Source organism: Sinocyclocheilus anshuiensis, unplaced genomic scaffold, assembly GCF_001515605.1.
Source record: "Sinocyclocheilus anshuiensis isolate Anshui unplaced genomic scaffold, SAMN03320099.WGS_v1.1 scaffold234, whole genome shotgun sequence".
Classification (NCBI taxonomy): domain Eukaryota; kingdom Metazoa; phylum Chordata; class Actinopteri; order Cypriniformes; family Cyprinidae; genus Sinocyclocheilus; species Sinocyclocheilus anshuiensis.
The window spans coordinates 1,736,494-1,759,428 of NW_015544165.1; the positions used below are offsets into that span (position 1 = coordinate 1,736,494).

At 38.0% G+C, this 22,935-nt stretch overlaps 2 protein-coding genes across 6 annotated transcripts in view; both read right to left on the minus strand.

Annotated features, from left to right (window-relative positions):
* Positions 1–15,180, minus strand: part of LOC107695802 (histone-lysine N-methyltransferase 2D-like) — a 40,238-nt gene extending 25,058 nt beyond the window's left edge. For 2 of the 5 annotated variants that reach the window (XM_016495855.1, XM_016495851.1), the window contains exons 1-13: positions 14,869–15,179; positions 11,403–11,485; positions 10,511–10,622; positions 10,041–10,243; positions 8,393–8,502; positions 8,122–8,284; positions 7,858–8,029; positions 6,859–6,973; positions 6,259–6,440; positions 5,892–6,049; positions 5,168–5,317; positions 4,113–4,933; positions 3,872–3,994 (exon numbers count right to left, since the gene is read on the minus strand). In XM_016495855.1, the coding sequence (XP_016351341.1) occupies positions 3,872–3,994; positions 4,113–4,933; positions 5,168–5,317; positions 5,892–6,049; positions 6,259–6,440; positions 6,859–6,973; positions 7,858–8,029; positions 8,122–8,284; positions 8,393–8,502; positions 10,041–10,243; positions 10,511–10,622; positions 11,403–11,451 (2,358 nt within the window). In that variant the 5' untranslated portion in view covers positions 11,452–11,485; positions 14,869–15,179. Of the gene's footprint in view, positions 1–3,871; positions 3,995–4,112; positions 4,934–5,167; positions 5,318–5,891; positions 6,050–6,258; positions 6,441–6,858; positions 6,974–7,857; positions 8,030–8,121; positions 8,285–8,392; positions 8,503–10,040; positions 10,244–10,510; positions 10,623–11,402; positions 11,486–11,884; positions 12,238–14,868 lie in introns of those variants that run through there. The other 3 variants (XM_016495853.1, XM_016495854.1, XM_016495852.1) reach the window with 3 other exon arrangements.
* A 2,440-nt stretch (positions 15,181–17,620) lies between these two features.
* The window catches only part of LOC107695806 (desert hedgehog protein A-like), a 5,538-nt gene continuing 223 nt past the window's right edge, over positions 17,621–22,935 (minus strand). The window contains exons 1-3 of the mRNA XM_016495860.1: positions 22,297–22,935; positions 19,245–19,506; positions 17,621–18,539 (exon numbers count right to left, since the gene is read on the minus strand). The exon at positions 22,297–22,935 is cut by the window's right edge and continues 223 nt beyond it. Coding sequence (XP_016351346.1) covers positions 17,746–18,539; positions 19,245–19,506; positions 22,297–22,608 — 1,368 coding nt within the window. The 5' untranslated portion in view covers positions 22,609–22,935 and the 3' untranslated portion in view covers positions 17,621–17,745. The remainder of the gene's footprint in view (positions 18,540–19,244; positions 19,507–22,296) is intronic.

Genomic DNA, 22,935 nt, shown 5'->3' on the forward strand with positions numbered 1-22,935 from the left:
CACCTAGGATGCCTCGGGGGTGAGTAAAACGCAGCCTAATTTTCATTTTTGGGTGAACTAACCCTTTAAATTGTGTGTTATCTTTTCATCACGTAAATCTCCCTCACTGTCCGTAACCATTCTTCAACTGTCTGTGGCAATTTCTGAAGCCATTTAATTGTGATGTTCTTCTTTGCAGCAACTAGGAGTATTCGTAAAAGATACATTTTCTTCTGACTCTATTAAAAATCGGCTTAACTCCCAAAATAGCAATTAAAGGGTCTCTGGGCAGACTAACTTGAAAAATGTTAATAATGAGACCAAATACAGATGTCCAATAAGCATCTACAATGGGGCAATCCCAAAAGTAGACTTGTGCCGGTATTCGGTAATGCGATGTATCACGGTAATGAATATGCACGATATTGTTATCGTGACACAACACCGCTGTATGCTGCATGAAAGATGTGTGTGCACTCTGATGTAAATAAGCACGTGGCGGAACATGTGAGAGACGCTCTGGATGAAAGCGCACTTTCACTCTCTGACAGCAGATGGCCAAAAGACATGAGTATGTGTTGCTATTTGTTCTCCAAACTCTCTCCAACAGGCACTAGTTTGATATGAGTTAAACTTAGCAACAATTTGTGGAATTCAGAAAAAACGACTAGTCACTTTCCAATGATATTCTCTCCAGTTATTATTTGAGGTCGTTTTATGGGTTTCTGCATGCATTTCAGTCCAGCTCTCATCTGAAATCAATAACTTGAGCTCCTTCTGCCATTTTAATCTGATATGATGCGTGTTGCCCTTCTTCATAGCCTATAAGGCTCTCTAAATATGCAGCTGACTGGTCTAAGGATCTTATTACCAGTCTGTACATTAATCAAAATGAGCTTGATTGATGAGGGAGAGGTTTTTATTTTTTTCCAATTCAGATGTTTAAAGAGGAAGCTACGGACCTGTAGATACCTATAAAAGTCAGTCTTAGGGAGTGAAAATTCAGTTACAAGTTGTTCAAATGTTTTGAGTGTTTCTCCTTCTAACAGTTGGTGGATATGCTGTAATTATTTCAGGGCCCGTTTCTGAAGCTCGAGTCTATCGTCAAGGGTACAAAGTTCCTCATCTGTGTTATGGGTGTTAACAAGGAGAGCCCCCTAGGCAGATCACAAGCCTTTTGAACCTCCCTCCATGCCAAATAAGCCACCATTTTCCTAATTTGTACTTGCTTATCTTCTTTTATTCAATAAATGGAAAAGCTGCTAATGAGTGTGGATTGGAATTACATTTTTCAATTTCTAACCACCTAGTCCCACTATCCTCTGAAAATCAAATTACCAGCGCTCGCAGCTGGGATGCTATCCAATAGTTCTTAAAATTTGGGAGCGCCCACCCACCTTGGGATTTTGGCAATTGTAATGTTTTATATCGAACTCTGGGGCACCGACCTTGCCAGATGAACCTATAAATCAACTTGTCTAGCCGAGTGAACATCGATATCAGCCACTTAAAAGAGAAGGAAGACTGTACCCGTGTTGTAATAAGGGTATTCATAGCTAAAGCTTCCGTTTTCCCTACATTAATTTTATAACTTGAATATTTGCCAAACTGGTTAATACACTTCATTGGTATGGGGACTGAGTGTAATGGGTCAGAGATGTACACAATTATGTCATCTGCATATAATGACACTTTATGTCTCATTTCCTACTCTTATTCCTTGGATATCAGAATTAACCCTAATTACCTCCGCCAAGGTTTCAATACAAAGGGCAAAAAGAAGAGGAGACAGTGGGCAGCCCTGTCTTGTTCCCCTTCCAAGTACACAGGGTTGAGACATACAACCATTAACCCTAACAATAGCCTGGGGAGCAGAGTACAGATGTCTTATCCATTGGATGAAATTAGGTAAATTAGGAAATTAACACTGAGCAGAGAGGGCCATGACACTTAGTCAAAAGCCTTCTCTGCATCAAGTGCCAGTGACATACGAGGCTTTGAAAGAGTGGAGCAACAAGACATTATATTAAGTAACCTATGAATATTATCTTGCAAATGTCAGCCAGTTATAAATCCAAACTTACCATTATCTATCAGATATGTTATTACTGTGTTTACTCTTTTTGCCAAGACTGAAGTCAATAATTTACAATCAGTATTGAGAAGAGCTATTGATCTATATCCAGCACAATCAGTGGGGTCTTCTCTGTCTTTATGAACAACAGATATTATAGCTTCTTTCCACGTAGATGGCATATTACATTTCTTTATGTGCATCAGAGTATGCCTCTGCTAGCAATGGACAAATCTGGTTTCTAAAAGCCTTATAAAATTCATTATTGAACCCATCAGTCCCAAGAATTTTATTATTCTTCAAACGTGAGATAGCCTCATTGATCTCTTCTGCAGTAATGGGAGCATCTATTGCCTCCGAGTCTGTAATGCTCAACTGAGGTAGGTTTATTTCTTTTAGGTATGCCTCCATTTCTTCTATATCAGTTGCTCTTTCGGTTTCTGAACATAACTCCTTATAATATTTTGCAAATGCTTCTGCTATTCCTTTAGGTTTAAAGATGAAGGACATATTAAAACCCTTAGTCCTAATTTTTTTAACTGTGTTAAGCCCCTTCTTTTTTCTCAGATGGAATGAGAGTAATTTTCTCGCTCTAGATCCGTACTCATAATAACTTGGATTTTAAAAATCTTAAGTTCCTGTCTTTTTCAGTAATCAGTTCATCCAGTTCCCTTCTTTCTTCAGTAAATTAGGCTATTTTCTGCTTGTGTTGTTTTTCCAACATAGATATTTTGTTTTCCAATTCGATATGCTTAGCTATTTTTATTTTGTTTAAGGCACACGCGTAGGCAATTATCCTACTCCTCAGCACTGTTTTTGCAGCCTCCTACAGGGTGACCGCTGATACATCTCCAGTATCATTTATATCTAAATATTGTCTAAATTCAGACTCAATATAAATTCGAAATGCTGGTCACCCTATCAAAGACGTGTGTAACTGCCAAATGTTAGATGAAACTTCCCTTCCAATGTCCCATACCACTGATATGGGTGCGTGATCTGATAATGTAATGTTATGAATTTTATAACCATATAAAAAAAATTTTTCCAGGAATCATCCCGGAAACAAAAAAAAAAATCCTATCCTAGAGTATGAAGCATGTGAGTGAGAATAAAATATATAGTCTCAATCTCTATGATGCAAGTGTTTCCAGATGTCAACCATCCCTAATTCTGCACAATTATTCTTTAGGGCCTCAATTGCTAAGGATAGGAGTTTATGCGAAGAGGGATTTCTGTCCAGCATGGAAAGTACACAGTTAAAGTTACAGTTTCCTCCTCTTTATAGTGTTTACTGCATTTCATCCCTTTTTATTAACTCGGACGTTAATTATTTTAATCATGTTTCATCAGTTTTTAATGATTCAGCCTTTCTATTTCGAGTGTGCCGTAAAAGGTAGTTGAAAGCTACTTTCAAACGCAGCCATCTCGGGGAAGGCAAAACCGGAAGTGTTTAGTCTCTTTGGTATTTTAGCACCTAAACTCATTTCAGTCAGTTGCCATGGCAACATTTTTCATTTTTGTTCAGGTTTTTAATCTACTATTTATTAATATTTTATTTTCATTTCATATTTTATTTCAATTAATGAACTGATTTTTAACAAATTTGGTTAACAACAACACTGGTGTTAATGTTTTTAGAATAATTCACATATTATAATCAGTAACACTACAACAAAAGACTTAATTTTATATGGGGAACTAAAATGTTATACAATTCAAATTAACAGCAATAATTAACAATAGATTACACTAAAGAGAAATATGCTTTAAAAATACTAGTAAAGGAAGGGCTGGCAGATGAAGTGAAAAACTTACTAGAAAGGCATCAATGCAAGAGGCCATTGCTTTGAGACGTGACCGTCCACGCCCTCTTCCACCACTACTGCTGCTGCCGCCACCACGTGGCCGCCGCTTCCCTGGGAAACCACTGCCTCTGCCCTGAAAGGTCAGAAAATAAATGTATCAGCATCAAAATGACTACTTTTGGACTAGTGTGTTACCCAAACCTATCAGAATTCAACGTCACGGAGGAAAAAGTCTGGTGTCTGACATCCACCTGCTTTACCCGTGAGCGTCCTGGAGAACCCCTGCGCTTCACTTTATCTCCATCGGGCTTCAGTGGATCAAAAGGCAACAAGTCCTCCGTTTCGGTTAGCAGCGAATCAGAACGGGTCCTGCTGGCTGGCATCAGGCTGAGTTCCATGGACAGCATCTGAGAGTCTGCCTCAGCCGGCGAGCCGAGGAAACCGCTGCTGCTCTCGTCACCATGGCTAATGTTTGATGTCTCATCGAGGACCAGCTCCGGCTTCATATCCTCTTGCATCTCTTTCCTGGACTGGTCATCTTCTCCCGGACTCTCATCTTTGAGGAGCGACTCCTCTAAGGATTCCTCCACCCCCTGCTCATCCTCCTCTTCTTCATCCTCAGACTGGACCATTATATCATCAGTGTCAGATGCAGGGGGCATTTCTGTCTGAGGAGCAGGGAGAGGAGTCCGGTGTATCGCCTCCTCTTGCCGTGCGTTAGATCCCACCTCCTCCAAGTCCATAACAACTGGCTCTGCTTCTTCCAAAACAGGGAGTGTGATTTGAGAAGACTGAGAACATGAGCTTGTTGGAGGGTTTGTTTCTGTAGTCTCCTCTGTGCAGATTGACTCCATCTCTGTCTGAGGAGTATTGTCTTGCCCTTGCGACTCCTCCTGCCTTTCTATGTTAGTTTCAGCAACATCAGATTGGGCTTCCTCTATAGTGTCCGGTACAGGACTATCTGGGCTATCCTTCACAGGAGGGTCCTGAGTATCCTCTGATTTTTCCACAATGGCCTCTGTAACCACTGCTTCAATGGTAGTTGTCTCCTCTTTTTGTTTTTCATCAACGTCTACAAATGATAACAGGCGAAATTTTTCAGTGTTATACTGTAGTTACATACAATTTGCAGCTATTATTAAAAAATATTATTTGAAATGTATAGCTTGCAAAGAACATTTTATTTAAAACATTAATTGTAAAAAATAAATAAACTCATATAATAAAATAATCATTTTTATGGTAGGGCCGGTGTAAATGTTTGCACATAGAAACCTAATCTACTGTGGTGGGTTTTGAAATTTACCTGAAACCGTAGCTAAAGTGGCCTGCTGCTCTGTAGAGACCTCACTGTGCGCATTAGTCTCTGTGGAGCCCTCAGCACCTTCTGGCCGTAGTTCCTCCTCCGTAATGCTTTCTTTCACTTCTGCCGTTTCAACCACCTCAAGCTCTGTCCCTAAAATGCAACACATCGGCTCAATATCCACATCTAATATCAGTCAATAACACTCTGTCCACAGAAAACAGAAACTAGGGCTGGGTATCACCAACTAGCCCACTATACCACACACAACACACAGAACACACTGCAATACAGTGCTCAGAAATTAATTATTTGAATTCCTGAACTTAAATCAAGACAGCAAACAGGATGCAGAATTGTAATTCAAATTTGAATTCATCAGGTACACTACCTTTCAAAAGTTTGAGGCAGGTATAAGATTTTTCTTTTAAGAAATTAACTTTTAATCAGCAAGGATGCACTAAAATCATCAAAATGCATTTATAATGTTACAGAATATTTCTATTTAAAATCAATTCTGTTCTTTAGAACTTTCTATTCATCACAGAATCAGCATATTAGAATGGAGTAATGGCTGCTGAAAAATCAAACACCAACATAACGTCTTGGACCCTATTTAAACCTGTATTTAGTCCTTATCAAACGAGACTGACAAAACAGATGTAACAGTCCTATGAGAAACCAACAGAGAGCACTCTTAAAAAAATAGAAACTTAAAGAAACATACCTAATTCCATTGGCACCTCTAAATCAGCTTTCTCATCTTCTTGCGTCGATAACACCTCAGACTCGATCAGAACCTCATCTGGGATTTCTTTGCAGAGCACACAGATGCATTTCTCCTCAGGAGGCCCTGACAGAGAGGCACAATCACTGTGTATCCATCTGCAGAGGACATCAAACACAAGTTAAATTTATGCGAAGAGACGAATGACAGTCAGTTTGTTTGTTACTTCATGGCAAATACTGCTTCATGCTTTAAAGGTCACCACCATTTTAGTAAACCGCTTCTTCGTGCAGCACTAAACGCTCTGCTTCAGACAATGAAGCTGCTCACTTGCCAGTTCTTTATGGCAGGAGGTTCATAAACTGACCTGTGGCAGATGGCACAGCGATGTTGCAGGGAGACCGAGGGCTCCGTGGCCTTACTGCACACGCCACAGACAGAGGTGCGCCTGCGCTGGCAGCCCTCGCATACTGTGTAGCTCTCAAACCACTGTTCAGAGCCAGGAAGCTTTAGCCCTCGCATGCCACAGTCAATACACACACGGCACCGCTGAAAGAGACATTCAAATCAGGTTGGACAAAACAATAGAGTGATATTTCACTCACAAAAATCACATTTTCCTACTTGCCAAACATCTGTACAAACCGATATCACTATTACATGCCACAATCGCTCGAAGGGCTACCATAAAAGGATCGCCACACATTTTGAAAGTGCTTGGATGACGTTTTATTTGAACTGGATAAACTTCTTCACGTTTCAACGACATGGCGGTGAGTTAAATGTGAAAAAAAGTTTTTAGGGGAACCTTGGTTGAAAAATTCAAGTGGTTTGTCCATGCAGTTTTAAGCATGAGAAATGAGCAGAGCAACTATGTAAATACATTGCACAGGCCCGATTTCTGCCTTAAATGGTGATATTACACAGATGAAGGGCATTTAAGAATGAGTCATGTGTTTAAGCTTACTTTGCACTTCCATGAATCAGGGGGCACAGAGTCTATGGCTGGCAGTAGACAGAAGGTGTGGTAGCCCTTGTCACAAGCATCACAAACCAGCATCTTCGAATCCTCCCCTGGTTGCCTGGATGTTATTGAAAAACATATACATTTACCACAAAGTCTTTGCAAACACCATTATAAATACAGTATTGCACCTGAAAATTCAGGATGCACTTGGCCAAAAACAGAAAATGAAAATGGTTTTATGTCCAATTTTAATAACAGAATTATGTTTCTACTTGTTGAAATATAAACATAAAAACTTCACTCAAACATAAATTAAATAATGAAGACAACAGGTTAAGTAAAAATGTATTACATCTGTACTATAGTGCATACATTTATCAAAACGCTCCTCTCTAGAGTGATTTTGTCTAGTTCACTATCAAGTTTGTGGACACTGAATGTCTTTCCTGAGGTAAATGTAGCATACATTTACAAGCTGTTTTATTCCAGCTTTTCCAGCTTTTAAAGTTTCTTTCAACATCTTCTGATGTTCATGACCACAATAAAGAGCATCAAAACCATATTTACTTTATTCAAAAGCTAAGACTTTGTTTCATATTAAAAGTAGCAAAGCACGAAGCTTATTGCGATTATTGCATGGCAGGTGTGATAAAAATAATGTTTCATGAAGTTCATGCATCAACAAAAAACAGACTAAAAGATTGATCTTGAGATCATTAAGAATCATATCAGTAGCAATTAAAAACAAGAAATTGATATTGGTAATCCAGCACTAGCGTCCACACTTTGTACCTGTTGTAGTTTATATATGTTGTGTGCACGAATTAGACACTAACAGAGTCAAAATGCACCACTGGAGAAACACTAATTAAAAATCACTGTTTCTGTCAATGAAACCAAAAATTGCTGTTTTGGACAAAAATGTGCCAACATTTCGGTGCATCACTAAGTTTCATAACATAAACTTGATGTTAAGATGCAAGAAGCATTCAAACATACCTGCAGGTCTGGCACACCTTGCACTCAGGACACTGCCAACCTGACCGCTGAAGTGGTGTGGCACTGATCTCAAGACAGGCATCATGATAGTGCTGCCCACAGCCCGTACAGTATAGCAGACCTGACAGTTCCCCAATGGAGTCGCACACTGCACACCGTGCTTCCTCTCCGGCTGCAAAACAAACACAGCATCATCTCAGAAACCGCTGAAACGGAAATGTTATTTAATGATGATATCGCATCTGTTCCGCTGCAATTCCATACCAATCTCCTCAGCCTTGTCTATGTGCTCTGGACAGAGGAGCGCCAGCTGCTTCATGGACTGGAATGATCCACTCGCAGCTGAGCAGGGGAAGTGGTAGAACCGTGAGCAGCCTTCGGCCCGGCACCGGATGGTAGCACCCATCCGTTTACAATAATAACATGGCTGAAGCGGAGATAGAAAAGCCAAGTAAAAGAAAGAAAAGTTAATTTGCCTGCCATAAAGCAATATTTACGAGGTTTAATGCTCTGATAACGGAAGCCATCAGCCTACCCGCTGTATCCCTGAGATGACTGCCTTATCCACGTTTATCAGCACCTCACCCTCAGTCTGCTCAACTCCCTCAGACCACACGGCACACCAGTGGTGAACCCAGCAGCTCCCTGTTTTATAAGAAAGGTTTTGCAGTTATAACACTTCAGAGAATAAAATACATTTGAGACAAGTTTTATGACAGGGCTGTCCAAACTCGGTCCTGGAGGGCTGGTGTCCTGAAGAGTTTAGCTCCAGCTTGCCTCAACACACCACACCGGCCCTCCAGGACCGAGTTTGGACAGCCCTGGTTTATGAGGTCTTGTTTTCTTAAAATCCCAATTTTGATCTATGAAACACACAGACAGTTATCACAGCAAGTCAAAAACTGGCAGCTAAACCTATCCAGCAAAACATACACTCACAAACCACCTTTTAACCTATTGCAGGGCTCAACATTAAGCCCTGGGGGCCAGTGAGAGAATTTAGAAGCAGTTGACGGAACTGTCACTTTCTCCATCAGGCTACGTCTTACATTTGATCACACATGTATTTTTATAGCATGCAAACCATTAAAATTTGGTTTCTTATTATGTACTGATTGATATTATCTTTTTTGTTGATTTAATAAGCTGCAAAGCTAACGTTGGGTAATACAGATGAGATTTTTTAGACTAGAATAGGTTGAAGACTATAAATAAATCACTGTATGACAGTCAAAATGTTTTTTATAAATGTTACATAATTGTATTATTACAAAATTTATTGTAACTGTTTTTATAAATAAAAACTTTATTTAAATGAAAAATGTCAATAATAAATAATAATTTATTAATATATAATAATAAATGCATGTTAAACAACACTAAGTCTAGGGTCAGTATTTTTTTCCAAGAAATTAGCACTTTTACATATCAAGGATGCATTCAATTTGTAAAATGTGACAGTAAAGACATTTATAATGTTACAAAAGATTTCCATTTCAAATAAAGGCTGTTTTTTTTTTTACTTTCTACTCAAAGAATCCAGAAACAATGATCATATAGCTTCCACAAATATAAACAGCAAAACTGCTTTCACCATTGAGAAGAATAAGAAATGCTTCTTGAGCATCAAATCAGCATATTAGTATGATTTCTGAAAGATCACATGACAGTAAGACTGGAGTAATGGCTGCTGAAAATTTACAGGAACAAATTACATACATTTAAAAATGAAATATAAATATATAAGAAAGCAGATATATTAAATTGTAATACTATTTCACAATTTTACCATTTTTGTTGTATTTTTGATCAATCAGCCTTGGTGAACATCAGAAACTTTCAAAAACATTAAAAAAATTGTACTGACCCCAAACTTGTAAACAGTAGTATACATGCCACTGCTAAAAATAACATTTATTAATAATATCTTTGTGGTTGGGCAAGGGGGAAAAAATCAGTAAGGCAGGCATATCTAACAACAACCTGGTTTAACTCTGGATTGTTCCAAAAAAGTTACAAATAGAAATGCTTAATGTAAACAGAAACCATGTTATTCCACTCATTCATGGAGAAATGTGACAAATTGGGAAGAAACTACTGTGTGTCTTAATGTGTCTCACTCCAACACCCAAATATGACAGTGACATCACTATGATTCACACCGTTTGATTTCATAATCATACCCGTGTCATCAAAGAGAGATGCCAGACAGGTGGATTCAGAGAATCCAATGGAAGACAGGTCATCATTTCCAGCTGCTGGCAAAGAGGAGACAGAGGGCTCCAATCTGGGCCGATCGGAAGAGGGTGCAAAACACCGGAGCTCCTGCTGTCCATGCAGACTACGCTCCACACAGTTACACAGAGCACAAGCCCTGACAGTTTCTCTGAAAAACACCAAACAGGAAAGAGGATCAGCAACTCTGTACACATTACTTCAACAAAACAGCTCGATGTAATCAAATGGGATGCATTAATATTCAAATTTTGTGTTATATTTGACCCTGGCTGATAGATCGATGGCTCTAAACAAGTGACTAGTTTGTCTACTTCTATTTAATGAAGATAGCCTTTTCCCATAAACCGAGCTATTCAAGCATGACCTAAATTTTATGCAAAGCAGCTCAAACAGCAATATTTATAGAAGGCCTTACAATGATGAGCTGGAAGTGTCCACAGTAGTGCCTGAGATGTCCTCTGCAGCAACAGGGGCACTCAGTTCCCCCTCAAATTGGATGCTCTCCTTTGCAGAGGTCCCATCATCAGCTGAGAGAAATATGGTAGCCGTAAGTTAAGATGGAGCAAATATAAATGTGCCCTTTAAAGTGCCCCTATTAAGCCATTTTTAAGGTTTCTAATATTGTTTTGGGAGTCTCCTACAATGTTTACATGCATGCAAAATCAAAAAACGCTTTTGTTTTCTCAAAATAAGCATTTAATATCAACTCATTTTCCACACAAACAAGCTACAGTGTTTGAGGGCGGGGTTAAGTTGTTCGCATCTGGCCAACATAGAATATATGCGAACATTATGCAAATGTGTTATCCCGTGATGTGTAGCCATCACGGAAGTGGGATTCGAGTTACTAATGACTCATTTAGGCTGCTCAGAGTCGATTCTTTCTTTTGGGAGACAATAACTTTACAACTTTGCAGATCGTTGACATTCACATACAGCTACAATGCACACTACATAAAAGCAATATTCAAAATGGCATAATAGGGGCAAAATCCCAGATAGGTAGCACTGTTCCCTCACAGAGATCTCAAGCAAAGGTCACAAGCTAGAGAGGATTCCCATTTAAAGATATCATTGCTGTGCAAGATTAAAGATTGCTTGTTTATACACTTTCTTTGAAAGCTCTCGACATACATAAATTTTAACTATAGTACGTCCACTAAAATGTGCATGAATAAGAAAAGTGTAGTTACTACAATAAGAAGTTAAAAAAGGGTTTGCATGCCCCATTATAAACCGTAAAAACACACGCTTATGAATTTGACACACTTATGGCTAAATAATTTTTTTTCCTGATGTTTACTAACCTGCAGTTTCTGAATCATTTTCTTCGCAGTTTGATTTCTGCTCGTCCATTCCTACTCCTGAAGAAGATCTCTATTGCAGAGATCTGAAACACAGAGGAGAGTTACATGATTTAAAGTCAAAATGCTTGTGCCACCCAAACAGAGTAGTATGCATGTACAAATACAAGTTTTGCAATGATCTACAGCCACAAAACCACTGTCATTTTACTTAAGCCTCTCAGAGGCGGTAATGGAAAAGTTAGACTGGTTATCTGTAGGTAATATTTCTCTGGATAATGCACACCATCCGATCAGCTGCGTTTTGGAAACGTCTAGCCCAGGGCTGTCCAAACTCGGTCCTGGAGGGCCGGTGTCCCTAGCCATACCGCAACTGCGTAATTAATGTGCATAATCCAGCAAAGTTCAAATTACTCCACACCTAACTACGCAAACATTACTGTATATAGGAAAACATAACACAAAGCAGCTGATTAAATACAGACCATGAGGTGGATTCGCGTGTTCGGTGCATTTTCTCCGTTTTGGTTAACGCTGGTAGATAAACAACAGTTAGTAGGTTTTTTAAATTTGTCTGATCCCGCAGCTGCGTCGTTCTGCTCGGCTTACAGTAATTTAGTGCCTAGACGCGGCTAACACGTTAGCTTTCTGACCGGGGTTAACAAACTCTCTGCAAAATAACCCGCTCGCCCATCATCAAACCAGGCAAATACAGACACGTATACACAGTTCCGTTGCTTAGTGATACCCCGCGGTCAATAAAACTCTAAAACTTCGTGCATAACTAAGATAACGTGTTACTTTCTATATGTATAACGACGCTAAAGGGAGAAACACAAAGAAAATACAACTTCCGCGTAGCGCACTTCCTGTGACACACATGTCGAGGTCGGGCTACAACACGGACATCGTTATTTTGTTCCGCCTGTGATAGAGTGCACGGGTGCACGTTTTTAAACTCGTATCTATCTATCTATCTATCTATCTATCTATCTATCAAAATGAATTCAATCATAGCATGATATAAATGTCACCTCATGTTGCTAGTTCACCAGGTAATGCAATTCAGTTACAAGGTTGCATAATCTGCTCAAGATTTCACTCATAAAAGAAAAAAAAATATGAAACAAACCGAAACACAATGTCCTGTCCTTGTCAGGACCCATGCACACACATTTTCTGATTTATATGCCTGTTTCCTCCCATGTTACAAAAAGAAGATATGTGAAAACAGCATTGCAAGAGATGAAATCAGCAGATTGTAAATTTTTTATTAATATCATAAAATGAAAATTACACATTTTTAATTTTATTTTATAATAGTGACAGGTTTAGTGGCGTGAATATTTAAAGGGATCTAACTGAAGGTTAACAGACTGTACAGTCATATACAGATGAAGCTGAACACAAAATTCCCAGATAGGCTATTTTAAAGACAGGTGATAGCAGGGCATCCTCATTCAAAGCCTAGACTACTAACACACAAAATACTTTGGATGGGACACTTTTTAGGCTTAACCCTTTAACTGTCAACCGTCCCCTCTGTGGGACGCCTACGCCTACGTTTACTTCACTATATTACAATTAAATCCTAATCTAATCATGACAAAATTTATATTGTTGGAAAGGTCTAAGACTCCTAAATAGATATTTTACCAAATTTTTTTGTTAAAAATTATGTAGGAAATTAATACATGCACCTCAAAAATCTACATCATAACAGGAGTTCTGCCCTTTGTCACAAAAAGTCTTCTTCGTTGCCTTTTTCTCTATCACACTTTAGAAATCATCAGAAATGATATATCAATTGAAAACTTAAAATCTCAAAATGTATCCTTTGAAAACCATTTTAAAATCAGACATTGCATTACCATGAAAATGGTACATCAATATCATGTTACAAAATGTTTTCATTCATGAATTATACAAATTTAAGTTTGGATTGTGCACTTTCACGTCTATTTTCAAAAATGTGAGTGACAGTTAAGGAGTTAAGCATGACCTTTAATTATGAATGTGAATGTCTAGCAAATCAAGCCATCAACATTATATATCATATTATTCCTTATATTAACTTATTATAGAGAGGTAAAATGTGATTGTTATAGAGGGAAAGTGTAAAATTCGCATTGTGGTGATGTTCTGGTTTATCCTGATATGCTAGAGGGTTATTCAGGAACCTCAATCAAAGCTTGCTCTTACTATGGCCATATTTTTTTTTTTATGAAGGGAAACATCTTTAAACGTTTCTACCCTCGTTTTAATTTGATACATTTGTTTAGTTAAGGTGTTCGCATAAGGAACTGTGTACAGATATCAAATCCTTTACGCACTGCTTCCCCATTTCAACTTTCATCTGCGTAGCTAATTACAAAATATGGGACATTGCTGCCATTTGCCCTTGTGTGTTTTCTTCTTTTTTTTTGGCTACAGAAAATTAATTTAAACTATCCTATGTTAAATATTTACCACACCACCTTGAAAATCCCTGACACTTTAACTTGGAATAAACTGTCAAGCTAAGTCCTTTCACACTAATTTGTTGACATGTTTCCCAAGCGGTTTAAGTCCCAACACGCTAACTGAGAACCACATTCACACATGCTACAGACAGCACAGTCACTGGACGAAATCCATGTATAAACTCGTCTCTGTTATAGCATTTTCAAATGTTTTGAATCGGGGCAAATACTGAAAAGTAACCAAACGCATTGCTTGTAAAGCAGTGCATGCTAACAGGCTGCAAGAAGTGTTAGCGTCTCTATGTGGTAAGTAACTTACATAAAACTGCAACCGCTGTTATAAAAACATGTATTAGAATAATCACAAATTTTACTCCATTTTTATTACCAGCCCCACTTTTGCAAAAATAAATAACTTATAATAAATTAATTAAACAAATCATCCAGTTTCACATCTGCTAACTCAGCTTGCTAGCCAGATACTTTCATACTCCAAAATGCTGTAGCTCTTTCCAAAAACAACAAATAGAGAAGTTTTAATGACTTAGATAGCAAATAAAACGCTCGGAATATCACAAACAACATATATTCGACAGTAAGCAACACATGAAGTCCTAAGCATTCGTGGTTTCTGTGTTCATAAGGTCTTAATGACGGATGGTTCATAAACTGGTGTTGGCTAAAAACATGGCTTACCCATTTAACGTTACCAAGGACATAAACACTCATGTATCACGCTAAACTCAAAATACAAGGAGCTATAGGAAAAGAACCTAAACGGCCAACACAATCACAGCACAATCCTAACACTGGCGTTTATAACCTTGAGTTTAGGAAACGCTATGGTAACGGTACGTATGAAGCTAGCAGCACATTCATTTTGGCCGACAGATTCGCACTTACTTCGCTAAATGGTCGTTGAAAGGGGGGCCCGAGGATCGCTAGGGTGATTAATCAGCGAGTATATATATATTTTTTTTTAATTAAATACTACTTTTAACACTCACCTACAATGCGCTGCTAACGTCTTCGTACATGATCGGAACAATCCTCCGGATAATAATCGCTGGGGTCCGTTTCATTTCATTAAGCTAGCTTTGGCTAGGCAGGGTTTACTAGTTTGTTGTTGATGGGGGAAGTGCTGTCGGACGAGCAAACGTTTGCAAAACTACCTGATATTAAGATTTTGGCTGGCCGAAACCAATGAATCAAATGAGTTCATGCTGGACTCTCATGTTTGCTGCTGCTATCATGCAGACTGAGTAGCTTTGGCTAACCCACACCCAGATCTCCAATCTGGAGAAATGTAGCAAGTTTGTTTGATAAACTTGCTTCATGTAACAGTATGAAGGAGACTGCTAGCTTTCTGTCTGAGTGCAGGCTGCAGTTTAAAACATGTTTTTAACACCGATGCTGAGTCCAACTGCGACCCCTACTTCTGAGAGGACAAACAAATTAGGGGTGCAATACAAATCTGGGTCATGGTTAAATTAGTTATGTAGGAGTCAGTTCTGTTAGTTTCACCCGATTTACAGTTGAACCACCTGTCCTTCACAGTGCTGCAGAGATGCAATGCTGTAATGAACTATAACTAACTTCTCTATCTATCTATACAACTAAACAATGACATAATCTATTTATTTATCCTGTTTATTTATTGCCTTAAAAGGTAGCCATTTAAGTGGTCGGTTTATTATCTGGCCACAATGCTAACAGCAGAACTCTCAGTACAGATATTTAGTCATAATAGATGTCAGTTCATCCTTACTTTAAAAATTAGCACGCTATTAGCTCAGTGAAAATCGATTCTAAACAAAACTTTTAAAATGAGTAGCCTAAATGAGACCACAAAATATTGCCTGTTCAAAGGTTAATTATTAGTCTATTCTTAGACTAGATAAAGTATAGATTTAAAAAGAGACAGACTTTATTGATCCTGGAGTGCAGATGCATGAGCTGCCTGTTTTGAAATGAAAGGCCTTTTTAAAGTTGTCTGTATTATGTATAAATGCATGTATGTGACATTGCTATTTCTTATTAAATATTATAATCTTGTTTCAATCACTGTGCCTATAGAAGATATGCATTGTTGAATCAACTAACCTGTTCTTATATAATGGTAGAAACCAAGCAGGTGTGGATCTGTTGTCCTTTAAGCTGACAAGCCATCAGAGTCAAATAGTTTTTGGGTCACATGCAGAAAATACAGTGCTCAACATATTTAATCAGACTGTTTAATTCATATACCAGTGATGAATATGATGGAAGAATGGCCATTTATGGACATGCTGGATCACTACCAACATCTACCATAATGAAGTCATGTTCTCTCCAATATATTACTCAAGCATGCTGCATTAGGTCATGTTTATTTTACAGACAGAAACTGAAATTCTGATATTGCAAAATTCAGCTGCACAGTACAGGCCTTATCTGTCTCATATTATTCTGTTAGAGCACTGACATATTGATATCTATAGAACATAACTTGATGGTATAATATTTTTTTTTTTCCTCTGTATTTCCTGATCATACCCCATTTACAAGATTAATGACTTCTTCCCAGCTTTCACCAGGATTAGTTTGAACAGGAAAGGTTTGGAGGGAGCCTGAGCTTATCTTTAAAATCTGATTGGTTCACCAAAGGTAATTGTTGGGTGGGCCTACATTACAGTCTTTGCCATTGGCCTGATCCAGATAGAGTTTAGAACATCTCCTCTCCAGTGGGGGTTTGTGTCTATCTGTCCCCTCCATGACTGAGATAATCCTCTTCTACACCTTCACAGCTTAGAATAGAGGAAAAAGCATGCGCTTCCAAAAAGCAACACAGTCTCAAAAGCATTATTTTAGTTTTACAATGCTAAATATTTTACATTGTCAGGCTGTAGATCAGAATAATTAACTTACATTTTAATTCAAAATTTTGTTCATATTGCATTAATGCTGATATTTTAAGCAGGAAAAATAATGGAGAACAAATTAAAAAATATTACAAATAATCATTTATTACCTTGTTGGTTTATTGTTAATTCCAGGAAGCTGTTTTTCAGAACAGACAGATTGTAAATCGTACTAAGCACATCAGAATAGACAGTGGTGTTTTCTTTTGTGTCCACAAGGGGGTGTGATGCACTTAGTAAAAGCCAGCCTGTTTAGCACATGGCTGTTGATTTTGAACACTGAAAATCGACCACAATTAGTCATTAGACATGGTTAACTATGTTAAGACAATATTTGTTTTACAACTCGTTTCTGTTTAGAGCTTCTAAATTACCAACTACAGGATGTAATGTAAAATGCTGATTGGTCACAAATTGAAATGTTTATTAATTTGGCAACAGACAAGATATGTTGTACACAGAGCAAATCTAGTGAGAATAAAACTCTCTGTGTTTGGTGTGAATCAATTCTAAGCAGATCAGGTTTATTTTGCAACACAAACTATGATAACTTTAAGTAAAATAAGATTACAACAACTGTATTAGTGTCTGTTTGGTATAACAAATAATCACATGAACATACAGTTTAACATAAAATATATATTATGAATCCAAAAGTATAAAAATAAATATCTATTACTCTTCGAAATATTTTCTTGTAAAACAAACATAAAAATACATGTTTACATTTTGAATCCCATAATTGTCCATATGGTGTTTATTCAATATTTTTTAAGTTACACTGAATATTTCACATAAAATACATGCATAACTGCAACCCATTTACAAATTCTAAATGTATGAAATAATTGTATCCGGACATTATAGGTGAGTAATTATACCAGTTATAGTGCCTATTGCTTTTCCTTTTTGGTCAGTAGTTTTTAAAGAGCTATAATTTATTTTGCAGTTGACATTATGTTTGCATATTCTGTGTCTTGACCATCAGTAAAACTTCTGAGGGTCAAGAAATATCCGCCCTAATGTGTGCATAAATCTTGCATACCAGTAAACCTCCCTTTGTTGCAAAAAACTGTATTCATTTTCCGTTTCCACTGTGACCTCTGGGAATTTCTTGCATATGCTGGAAGAACTATTGTGCATCACATTAGTGAGGAAGGTCTGATCTGTGGAACAGATATTAGGGACAATGGCACTACTTTTAACCACCACTCTTTGTGAGTTCTCTTCCACTACTGTCTGGAAAAAGCGAAAAAGAACACGGAAAAGCCAAAATGCCCCGTGTGCAAGTCTGTGATCCTCAAAAGAAGCGTAGTTGGATACCAGCACGCCATCCACAAATAAGTTCCCATGATCTGTCAAAGGAGCATAAACCCCCATCCTCTCCTCCAGTGAAACTGAGACCACTTTAGATGGCTGAAGTCCTCTGTTGTCCCCAGTAGTAAGTATATAGTCCCCAATCCTAACTTTTTGCGCAAACATAGCTTCATACTCACGGTGGTGCAGTTTGAGATTGGGAGCCGCAAAGATGAGGTGATTAGGAGTAAGTGCCATTTGTTTCCCATTTTCAGTAGTAAAAATAAAGAAAGTGGTTCTGCTCTCTCTATCCAGATGTAAAAAGAGAAGTACCCGACTGAGAACAATTTCACCTGACTCAGACAAAGAAAGCACCTTCTCGCCAGGCCGCAAACACGACATAGGTTTTTGCACGCCATCAGCCATTGTCACATGTCCTGATCCTGAAAAGCAGCCACCTTTTTCTACAGCTACAGAGTGATCTGGAAAGATTTTTAGGTGGAACGAGTTATCAACTTCAACTTGAAATCAAGTTAAAGGGATTGTTCACCCAAAAATTAAAATTATGTTATCATTTACTCACCCTCATTAGTTTTTGTCCATAGTAAGTCAATGGGGTCCAAAACAACATTGGACACCACTGACTTTCAATGTATGGACATTTTTCAAAGTATGTTCTTTTTTGTTCCTCATAGAGTTTTGTAACTTCATGACAGTGAGTAAATGATGTTTTATGTTAAGGTAAACTATCCCTTTAAGAGCTACAGTCAAACCAAAAAATTATTCAGACACCAGATATAATTTTTGATGTGTTTTTACTAGTGGGTGCAGGACACTATAGTTCATTTATGTAAGTGAGGATAGCAAAATAAAGTAAATTGTGACATATTATACCCAAAAATTCTTCATACAGTGGACAACCAGAAAAACATTGAATAAAAATTATTCAGACACTTTGACCTCACCATGTTTTACTTAAGTGTTATTTGACATTATCGAGATGAATTTGTTCTGACACAGTTTAACTCTGAGTTCTTGTCATATTTTATTACCATTTTCTAAACTATAGCGAATAAACTGTGATAATGTGTGAAATGTTGAAGGTGTCTGAATACATTTTGGTTTGACTGTACATGAAAAGATATGAATGAGGAATAACTATATATAAGAAAGATTTACAAGCTTACCGGCTTTGACAGAGCAGTGCACATGGTACTTGGATTCATAGTACACCCAGTCAAATCCAGCCTCAACTGCCAACTGTGCAAGTAGTCCATATTTTTTTGTGTCCCTGTCTGAGGTGGTGATGTCAACTGCACGGCCCTCATAATGCAAAGAACCAGGAGGGTGATGGCCATCCTCATCCCAGGCTTCTGTCACTCGCAGTCGAACTCCAGGCCACTGGTTCATTACTGCTATTGCCAGTTTATTGAGGAAGTCCTTACAGCGCTGTGAAACGGAAAGAGCAAATAAAAACATACAGGTGATACAAACAGAAGGACTAAAATGTTTTTGTTTTTATTTATTTAAAGGGATAAGTTACTTAAAATTATGTCTCACTTTATGTTGTTCTAAACCTGTGACTTTCATTCTTCTGTGGAACATAAAAGATATTCTGAAGAATGTTTTGACTGTTTTGTCCATAAACAGCATTGAATCCCACTGTCTTTCACTGAAATGACTAACCTTTTTCAAAATATCTTCTTCTGTGTTCCACAGAATAAAGAAGGTAGTGCAGGAAGAATATTCACTTTTAGATGAATTTTCACTTCAACTGTGTCACATTGCCAAAACTCCTCCTTTTTAAAGCAACGATTCAAACCAGAGGTGTGCTAATGCTGAAAGCACAGCAAATACCATGACATTTCAGAATTCTTTGTCGGAATTTGGCGCCGGTAGACATCAGCAATTTTTCTCCAGCATTTTCAGCTCTGCAAAAGGCCATTTCCACCCCCAACATCTAACAATAAGAACAGCTACATTAACTCATTTCCAGCATTCTTTGGACACTTCAGCATGGTCACAGAGTAAAGCCAAGGTCAATTCCTTATTTATTTCTTCACACGATTGGAACATTTTCACACAGTCTTTTGAATGACCCCAGTGTCAACCTTGAGACTTTGTAACACAGAATTTAGACTTCCTCCATGCATTCTCCACATTTTCCCTCTCTCTACACCTCACATAATGGAGAATCTGTTAAAAAGTAGGATTATTTGTCAGTGAAAATAATATTATGTGACCTAGGGTCGTGATTGAGAGGGTATGGGAAAAGGCGAGAGAGCAAGACAGGGTCGAAAAGCCAATTAGAGCAAGAAGAAAGCAAAGACCAGTCTGAGTGAGAAGGCAGATGGATGGAATGTTTAGACGTCTACTTGGGAATGTGACAGCAAGAGTGAGAAATCAAGAGGGGAAGAAAACAAACCAGGGAGATTTTTCTCGCAGTGCTGTTGGACAGAGGCGATTCATTGTGAGAACTACAATAGAGGCTTTTCCGATGGTGCCATTACTTCAACAGATGAGAATTCTGCACAGGCGACCCCGCAGAGGCTTGAAAAGATGCACAAAGGATAGCTTTCAGAGTTGGGCAACGAGAGGGCACATGCATACGTACACATATACCAACTTGAAGCACTTTCATAAGGGTTCTCACAGTTAACTAGATGCCAATCTATGCCAACGCATTATCAGTGATATCAAACTTATCAGGAATATCTCAAAACAACCTATGATACCATAACAGATTAGGTCATGCCAAAGAATACACTGTCTATTTCTATTAACTTATTCAACTGAAAATGTCCTCATATTGCCGTTAAGAAATGAGTTTTAAATGGCTTCTATGTATTTAAGGTTTAAAAATGATATTTAGTGCACTCTGTTTTCTTCACAATGTTATCTGCCTTACCTACCTTCATGTTTATACAAGGGAACACGCACACACTCCCGGACTAAGGAAGTAGAGGTGTAGTGATCATTTTATAGCTCACTAACGAAAAACTTGGTTAAAGATTAAATGGTGCTGTGGCAGTCCAGACAGTCTTATTGTCACGTTTTTTACATTGCCTAGGGAACATGGCAACATGGGTAAACATTCTATCAACATCATGAGATTGTTACAGTCATAATCTCTTCTCTTGGACTAATTTAAATTTTGCAGGGCCTGTCCAGACAAATTCACCTTCTATCACAGCTTTATAGTTGTTTGCATCAATTTTCAAAAAAAAAACAAAAAAACAGACAATGAAACAGCTGAATTACAGGAATAACAAAACCCCTTTATTTTCAAGTAGTGTTTAACTGTGCATGAAGTATGTCATGGATGACTGAGAGAGTTGAAAGGATCACCGGATGCATCTGGGTCATTCCATGAAATCTGTGCCTTTTCCATTTTGATTTTAAATTCGATTTCAAACATTACATGAGACAAAGAATGTCGTTAGGCGTTAATAAATTGCTTTTTGCAAATTGAATGAATTATAAATTGCTATGTAGGCGTTTGTTAGGATACAGATAAGCCTTTAAAAAGTAACAGGGTTGACAGTAACAAGGCTGACGTTTTACCATTCATTTAGCCGTTACTAGCCTTGTGCTCAAGATTATGACACTACAAAGTGTTCATGAGAAAGATTATTTAATGCTGATAGATGTGCAAATATAGTTTAAAAAAAAATTAAAAATACTGTACATAACCATAGTCACATCCCTACTGACAAAGTTAATGAAATAAACAATAAAAAAAGACCAGGCACTTACTGAAAATTTCACATTCTGAAAAATTATAATGTTGTAATGACATATGCAATCACTTTAATAAAGGAGAGTATTAAAGGTAAGAGTTGACACATAACTTTAAATAATTATTCTAATATGTATTCTAATAAATTAGAATAATACATTTCTAATAAATTATATATAATTTATAATAATATAATTTATAATTATATATAATTATATTATATATAATTATAATTATATAATCTAATTATATATACATATATTAAGATATCTATTAAGATTAAATCTATTAAGAAAGACTAAAATATCGTTTAGCCATTGTTTACCACTGTTTATAAGACAGAAAAAGCACTGTGGAGTGACCCATCTGCAAAATGGGACGCAGCTGATTCTCTTAGATCCTCCTGAGACCCAGCTATGGAGTTTTTGCCTCTGTAGTGGACATGAATTCACAACGCTTTTTATTTCTGGTTCTCGGGAGGAGATACTAGCTTCCTTTACCTTGGTCATGAACCGGTCAGCTTTGGTATGTTCCTCGTCTTTGAAGTCAATGTCAGTGTTATAGTTGCACACGAACTCATTGAAGCGTTCCGAATTGCGTGTTATCCTGCCCTCCGCTCTTCCGCTCGCTCCCAGGTTGTTCTCCGAGACACCGGGCACGTACTGCTTGTAAGACACTGGAGTCACCTTGCGTTGCCTATGGCGAGTGCCGTAACCCGGACCCGGTCCGCATCCATCCACCACCAGCCATGAAGAAAGACACGCAGTCAGCAGGCCGAGCCTCGCCAGCCTTAACCAAGGAGCCAACGTCATTGACGCGCGTGAGGTGTGCCAGGGGATCAGCGAGCCGCGAACCCTGCAGCGCGAGCGTCTCTCCCAGCTCCTCGTCTGACTTTTTCCATGTCCATATCACGGTGTTGAATTAGAATGGGCACTCGTGGGGATTAGGCTCGTGAATCATTGACCAAGGTGTAATGGTTTCCAGATGAAACTGATTATTTAGAACTTAACATCAATGCATCCAGCCATGGTGAATGTATGAACCTGAACAGTTTTCCATATAATTAGCATATAATATCTAGTTTTTAAATGGCGTACACGGGTCAGTCCATTTATATAGCCTAGCCAAATTTCGGCATT